The sequence below is a fragment of the Puccinia triticina genome, chromosome 15A (assembly GCF_026914185.1).
Source record: "Puccinia triticina chromosome 15A, complete sequence".
NCBI classification, from domain to species: domain Eukaryota; kingdom Fungi; phylum Basidiomycota; class Pucciniomycetes; order Pucciniales; family Pucciniaceae; genus Puccinia; species Puccinia triticina.
The window spans coordinates 778292-796602 of NC_070572.1; the positions used below are offsets into that span (position 1 = coordinate 778292).

General features: G+C 56.1%; 7 protein-coding genes across 7 annotated transcripts; 3 read left to right on the forward strand and 4 right to left on the reverse strand.

The window, feature by feature from the left end:
* Positions 1 to 143: 143 nt before the first annotated feature.
* PtA15_15A90 (uncharacterized protein) lies at positions 144 to 5674 on the reverse strand (the record flags this gene model as incomplete). Its single annotated transcript, XM_053163746.1, has 6 exons — positions 144 to 2227; positions 2256 to 4131; positions 4194 to 4637; positions 5193 to 5288; positions 5363 to 5520; positions 5602 to 5674. 6 exons carry the CDS (start codon positions 5672 to 5674, stop codon positions 144 to 146), a joined length of 4731 nt encoding a protein of 1576 aa, XP_053027254.1.
* Positions 5675 to 6229: 555 nt separating this feature from the next.
* PtA15_15A91 (uncharacterized protein) lies at positions 6230 to 7180 on the forward strand (the record flags this gene model as incomplete). The annotated part of the gene is made up of 2 exons (XM_053163747.1): positions 6230 to 6572; positions 6915 to 7180. 2 exons carry the CDS (start codon positions 6230 to 6232, stop codon positions 7178 to 7180), a joined length of 609 nt encoding a protein of 202 aa, XP_053027255.1.
* Positions 7181 to 7633: 453 nt separating this feature from the next.
* On the forward strand, positions 7634 to 8626 carry PtA15_15A92 (uncharacterized protein; the record flags this gene model as incomplete). Its single annotated transcript, XM_053163748.1, has 2 exons — positions 7634 to 8431; positions 8555 to 8626. 2 exons carry the CDS (start codon positions 7634 to 7636, stop codon positions 8624 to 8626), a joined length of 870 nt encoding a protein of 289 aa, XP_053027256.1.
* Positions 8627 to 9109: 483 nt separating this feature from the next.
* Positions 9110 to 10057, forward strand: PtA15_15A93 (uncharacterized protein; the record flags this gene model as incomplete). Its single annotated transcript, XM_053163749.1, has 5 exons — positions 9110 to 9123; positions 9221 to 9364; positions 9435 to 9653; positions 9792 to 9877; positions 9945 to 10057. The coding sequence occupies 5 exons, from the start codon at positions 9110 to 9112 to the stop codon at positions 10055 to 10057; spliced, it is 576 nt and encodes a 191-aa protein (XP_053027257.1).
* Positions 10058 to 12184: 2127 nt separating this feature from the next.
* PtA15_15A94 (uncharacterized protein) lies at positions 12185 to 14789 on the reverse strand (the record flags this gene model as incomplete). The annotated part of the gene is made up of 10 exons (XM_053163750.1): positions 12185 to 12441; positions 12511 to 12631; positions 12706 to 12923; positions 12986 to 13283; positions 13349 to 13423; positions 13491 to 13956; positions 14029 to 14280; positions 14348 to 14445; positions 14517 to 14609; positions 14685 to 14789. The coding sequence occupies 10 exons, from the start codon at positions 14787 to 14789 to the stop codon at positions 12185 to 12187; spliced, it is 1983 nt and encodes a 660-aa protein (XP_053027258.1).
* Positions 14790 to 14850: 61 nt separating this feature from the next.
* PtA15_15A95 (uncharacterized protein) lies at positions 14851 to 15178 on the reverse strand (the record flags this gene model as incomplete). The annotated part of the gene is made up of 2 exons (XM_053163751.1): positions 14851 to 14855; positions 14947 to 15178. 2 exons carry the CDS (start codon positions 15176 to 15178, stop codon positions 14851 to 14853), a joined length of 237 nt encoding a protein of 78 aa, XP_053027259.1.
* A 1207-nt stretch (positions 15179 to 16385) lies between these two features.
* PtA15_15A96 (uncharacterized protein) lies at positions 16386 to 17956 on the reverse strand (the record flags this gene model as incomplete). Its single annotated transcript, XM_053163752.1, has 9 exons — positions 16386 to 16456; positions 16652 to 16729; positions 16868 to 16951; positions 17042 to 17104; positions 17175 to 17246; positions 17344 to 17406; positions 17497 to 17568; positions 17645 to 17749; positions 17842 to 17956. The coding sequence occupies 9 exons, from the start codon at positions 17954 to 17956 to the stop codon at positions 16386 to 16388; spliced, it is 723 nt and encodes a 240-aa protein (XP_053027260.1).
* Between the last annotated feature and the right edge of the window lie 355 nt (positions 17957 to 18311).

Below are 18311 nucleotides of genomic sequence, written 5' to 3' on the forward strand. Positions count from 1 at the left end.
CACATGAAAAGACAGAGAGAGACAGAGAGACAGAGAAGGGCAGATCGAAAGAGGGCGAAGACAAAGCTATTCAAGAAGACGCGCGCGGCGTCCGACCCGCGAAGAGAAAGGGGGGGGGGGGGGAACGGAGGACGAGGGGGGTTCTAGAGCAGGAGGGCGTCGCGCAAGAGCCGGTCGAGGGTGCCGTCGAGGGCGTCGAGCGCGGCGGCCGAGTGGCCGAGGAAGGCGGCGATGTCGTCGGCCAGCAGGGCGCCGGAGTCGCCGGTGCTGGCGGACATGCCGGCGGCGGCGGAGCTGGAGGACGAGTCCTGCTGGGACGAGTCTTGCTGAGAAGAGTCTTGCTGAGAAGAGTCTTGCTGAGAAGAGTCTTGTTGAGACGAGTCTAGCTGGGACGAGTCTTGCTGAGAAGAGTCATGGAGGGACGAGTCATGCTGGGACGAGTCTAGCTGAGACGAGTCGTGGAGGGAAGAGTCCTTCGAAGACAGGAGGCCGGCCCGGCCGGCAGCCACCGGCAGCCGGCCGCAGGCGACGCCTTCAGCGGCGACAGCGGAGGCGGGTTCGTCGAAGAAGGCGGCGAGAGCGGGGTGGGCGAGCCAGAGGGGCGGGGCGGGGGGCTTGCAGGCCCTGGGGTTGGGCCGCGACGCGGTCGTCGTCGAGGGCTCGGGCTCGGGCGCGGCAGCGAGGGAGGCGGAGAGCAGGACGAGGTTGAACAAGACGTCCAAGCCGGCGCCGCCGTCGTGCTGGAGCTCGGGCCTGGGGGAGGAGGAGGGCGGAAGGAGGGCGCGTGGGGCGGAGGCAGGAAAGAGCAGCGGGACCCACGCCGGGCCCATGCCTTTCGGCCCAGCGGCGCGTCCGACGACCGGGCCCGCGGCAGCCGGAGGCCCAAGCGCCTCCCGATGCATCGACAGCCGCGAGTCGATGCCCCCGCCGCGTGTGGCGGAGGAGATGGGCGTGTAAGACGACGACTCGCCGGTGGGCGAGGTGGCGGTGAGCGGGGTGGTCGGCGACGCGCTGCCGTCGGCGTCCTCCAGGCTCGACGAGTTCGACCGGGCCGACGAGCCCGCGCTCGGCGCCCCCCCGTCCTCCCCCCGCCCCAGGAGGGTCTCCTCCATCCCGGCCGAGGGCTTCTGCTCGGCCGACGGCTTCCATGGCGGATGGGTGGACGCGTTGACTTTGGAGAGCACGCGCTGGATCCGGCTGTCCAGCGCCTCGGCAAAGAACGGCGCGGCTCCCCCTGCTCGGCTGGGCTCGGCCGGGGGGCCCTGTCTGCGCACGGTCCAGGCGAGCAGGTCGTCGGAGGCGTGGTTGAAGTCGCGGGAGGTCTGTCTGGAGGGGGGCATCTGGTCGATGGTGAGGTCGGCGACGCGGAGGGCCTCGATGGCCGAGTCGTCGTCCGTCTGGTGCTGCTGCAGCTGGCGCATGACCGAGGGACTGAGCCGGTTGACCGACGAGAGCGGGGACTCGGGCGCGCTTGCGTAGCCGTCCTCGGTCGACGGGCTGGCCGTCCGAGGGCCGTGGCTCCTCCTCTCCTGCACCTCGCTCTTCCCATGCTGCTGATGAGGGTGATGATGGGAAGGCTCGCCGGGGTCGCTGCTCAGCTCGCTCTCGATCAGCGAGCTGATGTCGAACTCTTCCCCGCTCGGATCGATGTACGAGTAGCGATAGCTGTGGCGCTGGCCTGCGCCGGGGCCGCCGTCGAGGTCGTCGCCGCGTCTGCTGCGGATCGTCGCATGGTTGTGGAGGTTGATGTCGATGCCTTCATCGGCGTTGGGCTGGGTGGAGAGCACGGTGAGCGGGGCGGGCGAGACGACCGGGGGGGTGCCGTTGAGCAAGCCAGACTCGACCGAGTGGATGGATTCCTGGGCGGTTTTGAACGAGCTTTGGGCCGAGGGCGCCGGGCGCGAAGGGGCCTTCTTGGCAGCTTGGAGCAGGCCCAGCTCGTCGGCAACCGCCCCCGCGAGGCCGCCCGCCGAGTTCCGCGGATGGTCTCTGCGGGGTGGAGGGTGATGGAGCAGGGCGCGGCGCAGGCTGAAGATCGGGTCCGAGGGCTGCAGGTCTTGGAGGGTGCCGAGGACGAAGGGGTGGTACTCTTGCGACCTCCGTCGGGCCTCTTTGGAGGTCCGGTCTGCTGGCCGGAAGATCGGCGGGACGCTGTACGCATCCAACACCTTCGAGATCAGATTCACCGGCACTTCTGTGGAACGAGGCGAATTCAGCTCGAGGACTTCTTGGATACACAAAGCCACAGCACACACCTGTTGGAGAGTCAGGCGCCTTCATAGACAACCCGTACCGGATCTTGGACGAGCTCCTGCGTTTGGAGATCTTATCATCGACGTCGTCGCCGCCGTCGACGACGCCCTCGGCGATCCCAAAGGCCTCGAGGGAATGCTCGATGGCCTCCGAGGTGTGGATGTTGCGGGGGAAGATGATGACTTTCTCGCGGAACGAAGTCGTCGAGGTCGTCGTCGTCGTCGTCGCGGAAGAAGAGGGGGATGAGGAGGAGCGGTAGGTGCGTTCGAGCAAGACGACCCGAGGAATAATAGCGTTAGACTGGGGGTCGAAGACCAGCCCCTCGGGCAAGTCCGCGGAATAGATCCGGACGCGCATCGCGAAGCGCAGCGAGGGGGAGGAGGAGGTGATAGTGGCCGTGGAAGGCGAGGATGCGCAGGGCGACAGATTGAGGGGGTCGGAGGATGAGTCGGTCGAGCCGGCGCTCGAGAGCGCGCTCGGCGGGTTCCCGGCCTCGTATTGGGCCGGCGAGGCAGGCGAGGACGGGCTTGCGAGCGTGGCGGCGGGTGGTGGTGGCCGGTCGCGATGGGCGGAGGCGACGCCGTCCTCCTGGATCGGGGCCAGCGAGCCCGTGCGTTCCTGCTTCCGCCCGGGCGGGACCATCCCATTATTAAAGTGACTAGCGGGAAGAGAAGCGTGGCTTCGGTCGGAGGGTTGGGGATAGCGGTTGAGGTGGAACTTGACGGCGGAGTCGTCGCTGAAGTCGTTCATCCCAAGCCTAGAGATCGCAGGATTGAGCGAGAGATTCGAGGAGATAGAGGAGATGGATCCGACGGAGGATCTTTTGACGGAGGGCAGATGGAGCGCGGAGTGGCCGAGGGCCTCGTTCATGAGCTCGAACAAGCCGAGCGGGGTCTGGTGGTCATCGAGCACGGTTTCCTCGCCGGAGACGACGTCCTTGATCGTCAGGTAGTAGCTGGCCCGGTCGTCTTCGGTGGCGGAGACGTGGAAGCGTTGGAGGGCCTGGACGACGAGCTCCTGGGTGGTCGTCTGGGCGCTGAGAAGGACGGTCTTGAAGGTCGCCTCGCAGTCCACGTTGTCGCCCGCAAAGATCCGGAGCACGTTGAGCATCGGCACGTCCATCCCGGCGATCCCGGGCGAGCCGATCAGACTGCCCGGACGGACCCTGCCCGCTCCTCCTCCCCCTCCAGCAGCAGCAGCAGCAGCAGCAGCAGCAGCAGGGGAGTACGCAAGCCGCGTCGAGGCCGTGGAGCTGCCGGGGGAGAACGGCGAATGGAGGCCGAGACTGGGGGACGGGACGTTGGAGTTGAGCGGGGGATAGCTGGGCTTTTTCTGCGGGTGGTGACCAGCCCCATTGAGCTCGTTGATCTCCCTTGAGAGACTCTGCTGGCGATGGATGACCTCCTGAGCTTCCTCGTGCTGCTTCCTGAGCGCCGCGTCCGTCGAGAACAGGTCCTCGTTTTCCGAGGAGCCCATACGCCGGGCGTGTCCACCGGGAGAAGATCCTCCGTCGGTGTGCTGTTGCGGGGAAGTCAGGGAGCGGACGGAGTGTTCGGAGGGGCTGAGCGGGGATGAGGAGCGGTTTCGGTCGTGTTCGAGGGAGGATGATCGGGTGTCATCCAGCGGATCGGACTTGTTGGCCTTCTTGTCCTTCTTCCGCCCAAAGAAGCCGCTGAGCAGGCCGCCTGATTTCTTCTTCTCCTCCTTCTTGGTACTGCTGGTCTGCTTGGACGAGCCTTTTGTGCCGTCCTCTGCGGTATGCGAGTCGGTCGAATGGGCTTCGAGGGAGGCCGATAATGGCTCGCCATTCATGCGCTTGCTGGCCAGCTGTCGCAACGGACTCTCGGATGAGGATGCCGAGGTGGATCGTTGGCGGGTCTGGGCGATCGATTGAAGACATTTAGAATGTTGGGATGATGAAAGATGTGAATGAGACTTACTAGGTGGGAGCCACGAGAAGGGCTGGGTTGGTAGGCATCGATGGAGTAATCGGCCGTATCGCGAGCGATATCCGGCGTGAGAGTGAGTTTTTTAGTTTCGGCTTGAGAATGGGGGATGAGCGGGAGGGAGGAAGTGGAAGCGAGCCTGTCGATGGAGAGGGTGGAAGCGTTCTTGGGCCCCCCGTTGGCGAGTGGGCCCTGCTGGGTGATGTTCCGGGCGGGCTCGGAGACGGCCTCCTTGGAGAAGGAGGTGTTGGCTGCCTGGGGCGAGTCGAGCTGGGCGCGCTGGACGGGCGACAGGCCTTTTCCGAGCTGGCTGCGCGAGTCGTCCTTGTTCGCGTTGCCCGGGCCGCCGCGGAGCGAGTCTGCCGAGGCGCGGGCAGCCAGCCGGAGCCTGGCCCAGCCGCTGGGCGACTTGGCGGCTTCTTCCGATTCGAGCGAGGTCTGGCGTGAGAGGGATTGCTCGGAGGCGACCTGGTGCTGGATCTGTTGTTGCAGCTGGTACTGGCGCTGCTGCTGCTTGTGTTCCTGTGCAAGCTGTTCTTCCAGCTGTTGGCGCTGAGAGTCGATCGTCGGTTTCAGCGCAGCGGAGTCGAGCTCGAGTACTGGGGCGCGTTCGGGGCGTTGAGGGGCCGTTGAGCTGCTCTCGGCAGCCGCAGCCACCTCGTCATCCACCACCACCACCACCTCCTCCTCCTCCTCCTCCTCCTCCTCGCTCTCCTCCTCCTCATCCTCGAAGCCTTCTTCGCCCTCCTCGAACTCGCCCTCGCCGTCCCAGTCGCCATCTGCGATCTCGTGTTCGTTCCCGCTCTCGCCCTCCTCCTCGTCGCTCCATTCGTTGCCGCTGTTTTCGAAGTAGGTGGGTGCAGTGAAGGCCACCGTTTTCCCCTTGCCCGTGCCGGGTGCGGGTGCGACTGGGGGTGGGGAGAAGTAGCCCGGGCCGATCATGGGTGGGGGTGCGGGCCCCTTGCGGCGATCCTGGGGGGATCTCGAGCGGACGGGATCGCCGGCGCTGGGGATGCGTTGGGAGAAGCGGGTCTGGGCAAGGGATGAGGCGGCGCCTGCTTGGACATCGACGGGGGTGGCGGAGGAGAGCTGTGTGGGGCAGAGTGGGTGAGTGTTAGGTGGTGTGTGTGAGCAGGGGGGATGGTGGTGGTGATGAGACTGACATCGACATTCCTGTGCTTGTTGAGACGGGCGAGGCGTTCGAAGGGTGTTTCGATGTTTTCGGCGGGGATGTATCCGACGGCGAGTGTTTTGAGTACGCGGATGAGCCACCAGTATGAGTTTGAGTCGTCGAGCAGGGTGAGTCGGTCGCCTTTGACGACTGACTGGATGTGTGTGTGTTTTTCTTGTTAGTTTTGTTTTTGTTGTTGTTGTTGTTGTTGTTGTTGTTGTTTTTGCTTACCGCTTGTCCGTCTACTGTGGCTAGGAATGTGTGTAGTGCGTAGACTAGGGTGAAGTCGATGTCGTCTGAGCATGGGATGCTGGGTGTTGATGAGAGTGAGACTGAGTCGCTGAAGCTTGAGTCGCTTGCCCGGTCTGCCTCGTCATCCTGGTTGAGTTCGTGTTGCTGATGCTGTTGTTGCTGTTGCTGGTAGATTTCTTCGTCTTCGTCGTCGTCGTCGTCGTCTTCGTCCTCTTCTTCGTCGTCTTCGTCTTCTTCTTCGTGTTCTTCGTCTGCTGAGTTTCTGTATTTCTGTTGATGTTGTTGTTGTTGTTGTTGTTGTTGTTGTTGTTGTTGTTGTTGTTGTTGTTGTTGTTGGATGGATGTTGCTGCTGCCATCGTGGGCTGGTGGTAGTTGGCTGTTGACCGTCGAAAGTTGTCCTCGCAGTTGGCGGGAGTGGCTTGGCCTGATTATGTAAGCACACCGCCGAAAGATCACAAACCCAAAAAAAAACCAAAAAAAACCCACTCACTCCACTCCACTCGACTCGCAGCTGTTTCATCCAAGACAAACAGCCCCCTGCCACCAACTGCAGGAAACCAACCCAAAGACACAACAAGGAAAAAACCACGGAGAACTGGATCGAACATGCCCCAAGGCCGCAGCAAGCTCCTGCTCCGGGGCGAAGCCGATGCGCTCGAAAACATGCCCCCAAGCGCCGTTTGCCCATGGCTCCAGCGCAGCCTATCGCACTCCGAACACACGACGAAAACGGGCAGGGCTCATGTGCGAGCGTGGATGGCTGGGGAAAGCTTATACTGCCCCCACCGACGGCTGCAGGCCTCTGCCCCGCCGAAGCACTCTGGCTCGGGAAACGGGCCTATCAGCTTGGATCAGGACCTCCGAGGCTTTGCAGGCAAGTTCGTCGGAGCGCTGTGCGCACCGGCTGCTCTGCCCCATCCACACATCCACAGGAAAACCCTCAATCCTGGTCAGCGGAGCGTTCGCCGCCACAGGCGCGCCGCCTCCGAGCTCAAACGGACCATCAGAAGCGCTCCAGCCGCACAGATCAGCCCGTCTGGACTTCCTGGCGGCTTTGGGAGAGCTCTCGATGCCCCGCTGACTCCTCAATCAAGACCTCTCCCAAATCAGCAATCAGTGCACAAGTCGTGAGCTGGAGGGCCAGGACGCCGTTGTCCCTGCTACCATTAAGCGTCTGGGTGTGTAACGTAAGATCTGGGAGGCTCCCAGACTCGCCGGGAAGCCCTCCGCTAGCCTGGAAGCCAGGAGGGGCCTGGCCAGGGAAAGCACCGTTGTGTGGTTGTGCGGACAGCCCAGCCGCCATCGCGCGCCTCCGGGACAGTGGTCGGTGCTCATGAGCGGTCCGTATTGCCCGGGCCCTTTCCGCGGTGTATTATCCCCAGAGAGACGGAGCTGTCCCTCGGATGGGGCCCCGGCGGACTCGTCGAACGGGCGCAACAGGCCGCAGCCGACCCGGACACTCCGGCTGCCGATGGAGACGTGAGGACGATCTCCCGGCTCAGGGCTGCGCGCACTGGCCCGTTCGGAGGCCCACTCCCTATCTTCACCAGCTGGTAATTCTGATAAACCGCTGGGCATCTGTAACACGCCTAGGAACGTTTTCTCTTCTGCATTGAGAGATCCTTCGGCCCTTCGGCGGAAGCAAAGAGACGCCTTGCCAGGATAGCCCAAGCTCCGCTGGTTGTCTTGCCCATCAACGCCCCGCTTGTCGAGCGACTTCTTTCCAGCTGCTGGGCGACTCCCGCCTTATTCCGCTCCGTTCCTCGCGTACTCCTCGCCGTGCGATGTGCCCAACTGCCTCGTTTATGTCCTCTCACTAGCGCCCTCCGGATGTGGGGTATCTTGTGGCCTGTTTTTTCCTTGCAGGTTGATGTTTCTTACATTCGTAGTGTGCCATGCGATGTCCCACACTACAATTAAAAAAAGAAGAAAAAAAAGAATGCGTTTGTGGCCTTCTCCGGTTGATGTGGGAAGGGTGTCAGAAAACGGCTGGGCGCCAATGGCCACAATATGATGGCAGAAGACCGGCCCACCGTTTCGTGTGAGTTGAGCGAAACGGACGAGAGTGGGGGGACCCGGAAAACGGAGGCGGTGGGACACAGAGATGATACGAAAGAGACTGTACAATCGGATCCATCCCCCACGGCCAACCCCTTCCAGCCACGTGGCAAGGCCAAGTCGGGACAGACCAGCTCTGGGCCTGCACAGACGGTCTCCACACGCAGCCGATCCGCACACACGCCGTGCGGGATCCAGGCAGGGCTCTGGGCGGCCCCCCGTCTGCCCAGGCCGCTCTGCAAGCAGCAATCCCCCCCGGGAGACACCGGGCACCAGCCGCTGTTCAGCCGGTGTTCGTCTGGCTCATGGCGCGGCCCAGCGCTCCTCGGGCTTGGTGCTCTCCTTGAGCGGAAGGAACAACTGAGAGGTCGCACATGGAAGGCCTCCGAGCTCTTCCGGATAGCCGTGGCAAGCGCAGACAGTGCTCGCCCCCTTCGGGACGCGAGGACAGCGGCCCGCCCATGGCGCGTGAGAAGCGGGCCCTCTCAGCTGAGAGCCCTGCTACGTACAGGATCACATTATCTTTACGTATCGGCTTCCGCGCCAAAGGATCAGCACATTCTCCGTCGGTCCTCTGCGATCTTCCCGCGAATTTTCGGGGCCTGGTCCGCTGCCTCTCATCCTCCAGACTCATCCGCCACTTCTAGAGCAATCGATCCCGAAGGCCCATTACAGCCAGACACCCAGATCAGGCGATGCCGCTATCGAGGCTTGGAGCTGGGTAATTGTATCTCTCTTATTAATAATCATGTGCGACGATTGATTAAATAATTTCGCATTCATCATAACAATTGTAGCTTTTCTTCTTGGTGCGTGTATTTGCATCTTTTCACAATCCAAGCGCACTTTACCTTCCGCAATCTTCATATAAAGCCCCAGCATCATAAAGCTGCCCTGGGTAATTGGTATTCGCCAGCTCAGGAGTGTGGAAAGAGAATTCCATAATATATCTCTCCACCATTGTACACATCCTTCATCAATTTCAGGCATCTTTCATACACCACGGCGTTCATCATTCCTTATCGCATTGTGCTCGGAATATATCTAGGAGGGTCTGCTTTTCACACCTTTCCCACTCTCATTCAGCGCGTGCGACCAGCCGTACATTCCGCAAACAGGTCAGCCTCTACCTCTCCCAGCCTGACTAACAGTACCACATTGCTTTCAATCGCCACGTCCCCAACGTGTTTTTCACATCTTATTTTCCAAGTGTCTTATCCACCTCCGCAAATCAGGAGAGTTGCTCATGAGCTAATTCAAGAATGACCTATACTATTTCAAATCCACTCGCTGTTTTTTGTTTTGTTTTGTTTAGGCACTTCACATTCATTGATTTGGTGGACGAACCTAGGATTTTGGAAGCACATTAGAGCTCTTATCGACTTTCCATCAATCATTCATCGTCGCATTCGAGAACCAGAGATAAAGATGGCACATCAACTGTGAGCCATCTCAATCTCTGTCGATGATGATCATCTCTTTTATCCGACGTCAATCTTCCCCCCTGTGGAAGCTCGACTGACTTAAAATGTAATAAAGCAGCATCAACTTGAATCTCCTTCAACCGCCGGTATGTGGCATGAAATTAGATGCACAGCGGTTCCCCGGGGGATTAGGACAGACGCCTGTCATGCCATGTCTCGTGGCGAAAGGGGAAGCTGCGGATGGCATTGCCCAACAAAGGTTAGTTACGTTTGACTTATTATCAGCATCAACATGCTGAACTTTCTTATTCTCGTCTCTCTTCTTACAGTGTACCTTGGGACAGGTATGAGTGTGCCCTCGAGCTATACGACGAGGAAGGGTTAGTTCGACTTCAAGACGATCTGTTTTTTGGATTGCACCCGGTCAGCTACCGATTGATCCCCTCCATGGAGGATCAAAGCCAACTTGATGTGCTCTTCATCTTCAATGAAATCATAATTCGACAGACTGGATTCTATCGGATACGCGTCATCCTATACGAAATTGGGTAAATAAAACATCTCACGCACTTTTTTCCCGTACCTTCAAAAGTCTTTAGGCATGCTGCAACAAAATCTTATCAGTGTGTCGGTAGAGTTTCAACATTCTTATTAACATCTTGGTATGCTAATTCCGCTGGAACCAGTCGACGACGAGTGATTTCGAGCGTCATGACGGACCGATTTGAGATTGTGGAGTTTGACCAGTTTCCTAGAGGGGCAAATGATGCTCGTTAGTGCCACGTTTTTACACTGTCTAAATGCCAGAGAGCGCGTCTAATCCGGGTGAATTTTCAAAGTTTTAACGCCATTTAGCCGGCACTTGAGAAACCACGGCGTCGTACTACACTTGCCTCCAGAGACTGACAGCATCGACTGGGACGAATACCCGACAATCAACGGTGTTTTGTAGATTGACACCACTATTCAGCAATCCAACACGCAGGAAAAGTAACTTCACAAACAACATTTTCGACGATTCACTTACTTGTTTAAAGCTTCATCTCTTGCTTTGATACGATTAATTCTACTCCAATTTCGTGTTACCTTCAGATGTAAATATGTCATAGCCTGAAAGTCCTTTCCTTATAAACGTCTGACCTTATTTATGATGCAAGCTTTGCGTTAGAATAGAAATCTGAAGCCAACCAGCCGGAGTTGTAACAGACAATTGGCAGAAACATGCTAAAGCAGCTTCTCTTTGCGCTGGCTCCCTCTATTTCAGTCATGAGAGACATACGCGCCTTGGTTGTCATACAACCATTTCAAAACAACTTCCTCGCAAATTTCTTGCCTGACGAAAAAAGAGTCTATGTTGCCTCCACATGGGCTTCGGATTACCATTTTTTGACACTTCGCACGTGAAAATTCGGGAGAAGGACCTTCCAAACATCCCGCGTGTGTGTGCGCACGTCACTGGAGCCCACGTTCCTGCTCGAGGGACAAGAAGATGAATGCAATCCCTCAATACACCCGGTCCATTTGCCGGCGCTCTCCAGAATGATAAGTACAAATACATACTGACGGGCCAGTACGATACAGGACACAAACACGAATGATCATCCAGATCAATTTGCCGCCGGTTTATCAGATTGCAAGCCACATGTTCCTATCTGTACAGCCGGGCAAATACGGCTCTTTTCCGCCGATCGACCGGACCAGCGGGGGCGCTTTTCCCGCTGGTCTCCAGCGCATCTCGCATCCAAAAAATGATCCAGAAAGACTGGAAAGTCGCCGGTCCGCGACGCTACGCTCCCGGCGCCTGGCCGAGCGTGCGGGTGCGGTGGGCGGCGCGCCTCGGCTTTGGCGGTGCGCGCGCTCGTGTTGCACAGAGTTCGTCGCGCGGCACAGGCGATAGCAAATAGTAGATACTCTATTCAGGATAAGGGGTATAAGAAGTAGGTGTGTGAAGAGTGTATGTAGGACGGGGGAGGGCTGCATAAAAGGGGACAAAAGTTGTCCCCTGTTGTGCGCGGCCTGTTCTGCCACCGCCATGCCATGCAACTCCGCTGCGCAGGCCTTGCGTCAAGGAAGTGCCGACGGCGCAAGGCCGGCACCGGAAGATATGCCGACTGGCATCGTGTCGACTGCGACCCCTGGTGCAATCCGAACTTAACACAAGCGTACCCTCCTCGGGGGAGCGTAGCGACCTCCGAAGGAGGTTTGCGCCTCCTCGGAGAGACTTAGTTAAGCTCGGGTGCAATCACCTGGGTAAGAGGCCATCCCAGCCCCACGGGAGCGGGAAGCACTCATCCCGCCTTCAGAAACGCGGATTACCAGGATGGAAGAAAAGGCCCAAGCAGCGCCCATCGGACGGACCCTGCGGAGAGGAGTCCCACAACACAGCGTGGTGCAGGCCGCTGCAGCGACCTGACTCGGCCCAAGTCCCTCACACGGGTTGCGATTTTTCCGCAAGCCGTAGGAGACTCGCCGGCAAATGTGGCTCCAGCCAGCGCCAGAAGCACAAGAAGCGTCCCTCGAATGCTGTCGCAAGGCACGGCTCGCCGTCGACAGTCCATCCCGATGACCCTGCAGGGACTGATGGCAATCTTGACCCGGCCATGACTCCGGCACGCCGGCACAGGCCGGCACCCCCTCATCACCCAGCCAGACATCCATGATTCCATCTTCCAGCCCCTCGAAAGAGCCCCGAAGCCCCCCATCTCCCACTCAGAACATCCAGCACTGTCGGGTCTCCGACGTCCAGAACAGAACCCCATCGGGAAAGCGGGAAAGAGCAGCGCGTCCAACAGCAGCAGGCGCTCACCAACCAGGGCCTGTACTCACGCCCAAGTCGGATACGTTTGGTCTCGATATATTTCAAAAAAAAAAAAAAAAAAGAGACAGAGAGAGGAGAGGAGAGGAGAGAGACAAACAAAGATCCTGCTCGACACGCACGAAACTGGAAGAGGACAATAGCGGGCTTTTGCAAAAAAGAGAGAGGAGCGAATCTATAGAACGAGGAGGGTTGCCTGGAGGAGGGCGAGATTTTGGAGGAGGGGAGAGAGGAGAGCCGAAGCGAGCATGAGGAAAAAAGAGTCTACAACTCGTCGCGGGGACCAAGAGGTTCCTCGCCGCCGCCGGAGGCGTAGAGCTTGGAGGTGATGGGGGAGATGACGGCCTGGAGGGCCTCGCGCTGCTCGTCGAACTCCTCAGCGGAGGCGGTAGTGGTGTTGATGTCCATCCATTCCTGGGCCTTCTTGATCTCGTCCTGGATGGTCTTCTTGTCGTCGGCCTCCAGCTTGCCGCCCATCCCGTCCTTGTCGGCCAGCTGGTTCTTGATCGTGTAGATGAAGTCTGTCGAACGGAGGAGTAACCGTGGTTAGGTCGGGTAGGGAAAGGGGAGGAGGGGGGAGGGGGACGTACTCTCAAACGCGTTGCGCGACTCGATCTTCTTCTTCAGCGCTTCGTCCTGGTCCGCGAACTCGGCGGCCTCCTTGACCATCCGGTCGATGTCGTCCTGGCTGAGTCTGCCCTTGTCGTTAGTCTGTCGGAGGGGGGGGGGGGGGGGGCGATCAGTCATCTGGGCACGAGGGGCGCGAGAGGAGGGAAGAAGCTTACGATAGTGATGGATTCGACACGGCCAGAGCCCTTGTCAGCCGCGGACACCTTCATGATCCCGTTGGCGTCGACCTCAAAGGTCACCTCGACTTGCGGGACGCCCTTGGGCGCGGGGGGGATACCGGAGAGCTCGAACTTTCCGAGCTGGTGGTTGTCCTTGGTCATGGTGCGTTCGCCCTCGTAGACCTGGATGAGCACGGTGGGCTGGTTGTCGGAAGCTGCATGAAGAGCGGGGTCAGTCGGGCGGGACAGGCTAATGGGGTTGAGGAGGGAGACATACCGGTGGAGAAGATCTGGGACTTCTTGGTAGGCACGACGGTGTTTCGGTCGATGAGCTTGGTCATCACACCGCCAGTGGTCTCGATACCCAGGGTGAGCGGGCAGACGTCGATCAGCACCAGGTCCTCGTTGCCCTCCTCGCCGGACAAGATCCCGCCCTGGACGGCGGCGCCAAAGGCGACGGCCTCGTCAGGGTTGATGCCCTTGGAGGGCTCCTTGCCGTCGAAGTAATCTTTCAAGAGTTCTTGCACCTTCGGGATTCGTGTTGAGCCTCCTACTAGGACGACATCGTGGATGGCCTGCAGACAGCACGGGTTTAGAGACGGGTGGGGATGGGGATGGAGGAGAGGTGGGTGGGGCTTACATCTTTCTTGACGTTGGCATCCTTCAGCACTTGTTCGACGGGCTTCATGGTCTTTCGGAACAGATCGATGTTGAGCTGTGACACGCAGAAGAGTGATCAGCATGAAGAAAGCGATCAAGCAGCCGGAGGATCGCCAACTGACCTCCTCAAACTTAGCCCGGGTAAGGGTTTCGGAGAGGTCTTTGCCGTTAAAGAAGCTGTCGATTTCGATCCGGGCGGACTGTTGGCTGGAGAGGGTACGTTTGAGCTTCTCGACGTCGCGTTTAAGCTTGCCCATGGTGCGGAGGTTGGTGGTGATATCCTCGCCGTTGTGTTTGCGTTTCCAGAGCTGGATGAAGTAGTCGATGACCCGGTTGTCGAAGTCCTCTCCACCGAGATGGGTGTCACCGGCGGTCGCGAGCACCTCGAAGACGCCCTCGTCGATCGACAGCAGGGAGACATCGAACGTGCCCCCTCCGAGGTCGTAGACGATGATCTGGTGCTCGCCCTTGGTCCGGTCGAGCCCGTAGGCAATCGCCGCGGCGGTGGGTTCGTTGACGATTCGGAGAACGTTGAGCCCGGCGATGGTTCCGGCATCCTTGGTGGCCTGACGCTGGGCGTCGTTGAAGCTGAACAGACCCACCACCACCAGTCAACATACAGGGCCTGAAACAAGTGACAGAGAAGGAAGAGTGACGTACTAGGCGGGGACGGTGACGACGGCGTGGGTGACCTTCTTGCCCAAGTAGGCCTCGGCGGTCTCCTTCATCTTTCCAAGGACCATGGCGGAGATTTCTTCGGGCGTGAACGTCCGTTTCTCGCCCTTGAACTCCACCTGGAGCACCGGCTTGTCGCCCTTCTTGACGACCTTGAACGGGTAGAGCTTCATGTCTCGTTGGACATCGGCGTCGTTGAATTTGCGGCCGATCAGTCGCTTGGCGTCGTAGATCGTGCTGCAAGAGGGGCGCTGGTGTTAGTGGATGTAAGCGGGTGAGTGAGCGGGGTCTTCTTGAAGCTTACTTGGTGGGGTTGGAGGCAGCCTGGTTCTTGGCGGCGTCTCCGATCAACCGTTCACCCTCAGAGTTGAAGGCCACGTATGAGGGGGTGATTCGGTTACCCTGGCGGCCAGAACATCTTGTGGTGAGTTTGCTGCTGGCAGTAGAAGGAAGGAAAGGGGAAGACTACTAACCTGGTCGTTGGTCAGGATCTCGACTCGGCCCCGCTCCTGGACACCCACACAAGAATAAGTGGTTCCAAGATCGATACCGATCACGCTTCCCAGCTACAGAAAATAGCGTTGGGGTGACATGTGAGTACCAGAGGAATCCGGCCAGCAGCAGAGCGCATGGATACTTACGTTTTGATCGGCCTGGTTGGAGTCGGCGGAGACGCCCATGGCGAGTGCAATGCCGACCATGACGAGGCTGGCCCATTTGGGCTTGGCCCAGGACTTGGGAGACATGGTGTTGGGAAAAAGGCTTGGACCAGGAGAAGAAGATTTCCTATCTGCACACGAAGGAGGATTAATCTGGGAAAGAACAGAAAAACAAAAGGGTTGTGGTCCGATCAGTTTGAGGTGCCCCCACACGGCTGGCTGATGTAGAGAGAGACAGACAGACTTTTGGAGGGGATGGATGTGTGGGTGGTTGCTAGTAGATGGGGGATGAGGGCAGGCAGGAGGAGGGGGTATTTATGTATGGGGGTCTCACCAGTTGCTGTTGTGTTGAGGATTGGGTGTTTCGTTGCCAGCCGACGTGGAGCCCCGTCGACGTGGAATCGAAGCTTCCACAGCGACCGGCGCGGCACAGCGACTGCGTCTGCGCGTCCCCCGGCCAGACAGCCCGTCTCCATGGAACCCAGACACTCCTGTGGCGATCGCCAAGCCTCCCCCTCCCCGTTGCAGAGGCGAAGACTGTATGCTCGCCAACGAAACCGATCTCATCCACTCGGCCAGACGACTGCTGCCGGGTTGATGTCACCTACCCCGCGCCGGTCGCATTAGCAGTGTCGACTTCGCTCGAACATCCATACAATACATCCACTTCCACGTATCCTCGTCTCCATCCACGCGGCATGCTGTCAGGAGGCTCTCCTGGTGCGTCTTGTCGTGGCGGGCTGAAGCATTCCTCGGCCTTGACTCTGTCTGAGCCAAGCCATCGACCGCATTCCAGTTGGAGGAACGCCCACGCTTTAATTCTCTTGAGGCGTGCACGCCGGCCCCGGTTACCCACCATTAAAAGTGGAGAATGAGGCCGGAGGGAAAAGCCCAGAAAGTGTTATAAGCTTATTGGCCCATCTGCGCCAGAGCCCGGCCACAAGAGAACCCCTCTCACCAGTGGCAGGCAGCGCTCAGAATGGCTGCCACCACTTCGGTGGCCTGTTTTCTTCCATTTTAGTTCTATTATATATGCAGCATTTTAAGACCGGTGAGTGAGCCTGGGTCATTGCCACCAATATTGCTATTGATGTTTATATTACTACTGGGAGCTCCCAATACAACTCTTGCTGTCCTTGGCAGTGGAAAGGGCCGGGAGGTGAGCCCGAGTGCAGTCGGGATTGCTGGAAGCTCTTTGTCTGGTCTGGTGTGTCAGGAGGTTATAACAGGTTTTTGGTGGGAAAACGGGATGAAGAAAGTGTGCTAAGGCCTACAAAAGAGGCCATTCATTGCTTGCAAGCTCTAATGCCTGGCATGGGTGTACCACAGGGGTAAAGTTTGTATTTGGAAACTGTGAAGCAATTTTGGAAAGAAAAAAAAATGAATCAAAGCAATGAAAGACACATGCATAGCAAGAAGATAGCCCTTGTGAGAACACTAAGGATGAAAATACCCAAAATCTTGAGATCAATTGCAAGATGAAAGACAGTGCTAGTGATGCATAAATAGAGAAAAGATAAAAAAAAAACGTGATTGGAAATCAATCAAAGTAGTGATGATCCTTGGAGATGTGTGCAGAAGAGTGAGGATGAATATCTACATTGGATTGCTTCTTGACTCCTATATGGATTAGGAAAACATTTTCTGACCCTGCTAAAACTACCATTCACTGTGAATCAGGGGTCAGCGCCCTAGCTGGAGCTTTGAAAGTCTCTCCTTTGCAGTTTCTTCCCCCGACTCAAGGATTGCTTTGCCTGCAAGATAAACAGCCATTTATCATCAGCATCCAATGTAAGACAAAGATATTGATAGCTCTTTTCCTCAAACAAAGCTGAAACCCACCCTTTCTTGCATAGTTATAAAGCTCTTGCTCAGTTGGCAAATCTGATGGATGATATGAAGGATCAGTGGCCCCATACATCATTTACTGATATTTTTAGATTGCATACCTTCTTTCAATCTACTACTTGAATCACCTGCAAGACTTTCACTCACAGTGCTATGTGGTTCTGCTTCTGATTCCAGGTCTATAAGTGTAAGATGATTTATTAGTTTTTTTGTTGAAATATGAAATGATAAAAAGTGTTTAGTTATAAAATTCCATCAGATAAAAAATCTAGAATATCAGCTGAAAAGAATGCTGCCAGAAAAATATAAAAACTGACTTGACCCATCTTTCCTGGCAATTGCAGAAAGAATCTCATCATATATTTCTTTTTCCTCGGCCAAATTTTGAAGCTTGGGTTTATCTGAAAAATTTGATAGATAAGGACACAAAGAATTAGTTGCCATGAACTTGGGAGCAACCAACATCATTCACAAAGATATAAAGGACAGACAATAATCCATGTTAAGCAGGGTGTCCTCCGCGACTTTCATGTTGTTTGTAAGTGCTCCTTTACCTGCAAAATTGATTGACTAACATCAAGAAGGAGAAAGTGACTGTAACACAAAATGGAAAGGTCTACTGACACCGAAGTTCTTTTTCCAACAAAAACTGGACTATGGGATCTTTCTTTGCCCAAAGGTTGAGTTTTGGGTGATCTTATAATACGTAATTGAAATGGATGATAAGATGAAGATTTAGTTGGCATGAAATTTAATTTAAACAAAGTGATGCACAAAGATTCAGAGCACAAACATTCTTCTAATTCAAGCAGTGCCTTCTTTGCAAGATCCATGTGATATCTAAGTTCCCCTTCACCTGAAAAAGTTCATGAATGTTGAATTATAAATATCAAGAGGCAAGGAAATGACTGGTCTGGAAACACCAGGGAAAACAAAAATCACTCACCCATCAGCTCTTCCTCAATCCATGAGGAAACTATTTCATTCTGCTGGTGCATGCGTAGAATTTGAGATTTATCTGATGAATTTAGAATTCAATCACACAAAGAGTTAATTTGGACAAAATCTCTTCAAACCAAATTCAAAGTACAAACACTCTTCTACGAATTGGTCAATCATGGCCTGATTTTCAACAGTTCTATCATGTCCCACTTCCTCATCTGAGTCAGAGTCATCTTTAGGTTGAAAATTTGGTTTAACTAAAAAAAGTAATGGATGCATGTCATCAACAAGAAGAGGGAAAGAAAGATTTTAATGGAGTGGAAAAAAGTAAAAGATCATTCAAACTCACCCAATCCTTCTTTTTCCAACCAAGCAAGGGTGTCAGAATTTTTCTTGCCCAAAATTTCATCATTTTCTACATCAAATGGGTTCAATAGATAATCATAGGATGAATTAGCTGCCATTCCCTTGAATTTTGTGGGTGTCCTTTTCAAATATTCAAAGCACAAACCGTGTCTTGCAGCAAGCAGTTCCACCTTTGCAAGTATTTCATTTACATCCAATCTTGCTTTGCAGCCTAGAAGGATCAGTGAATGGTTATTATCAACATCAAAACATTAGATAAGCATTGTGAATTTGATGACGCAAAATCAGAGGGAAAAGATAACAACTGACGGAGGGCTTCTTTCTCCAACCAAGAATAAAGTCTGGCATTTTGCCTGTCCAAATTTCTAACTTTCTCTTCATCTGATCAATTCAATGGATGAGCAGATAAATAATTAGCTTCCATGTGTCTGGATATTGCTGACATGGTTAGCC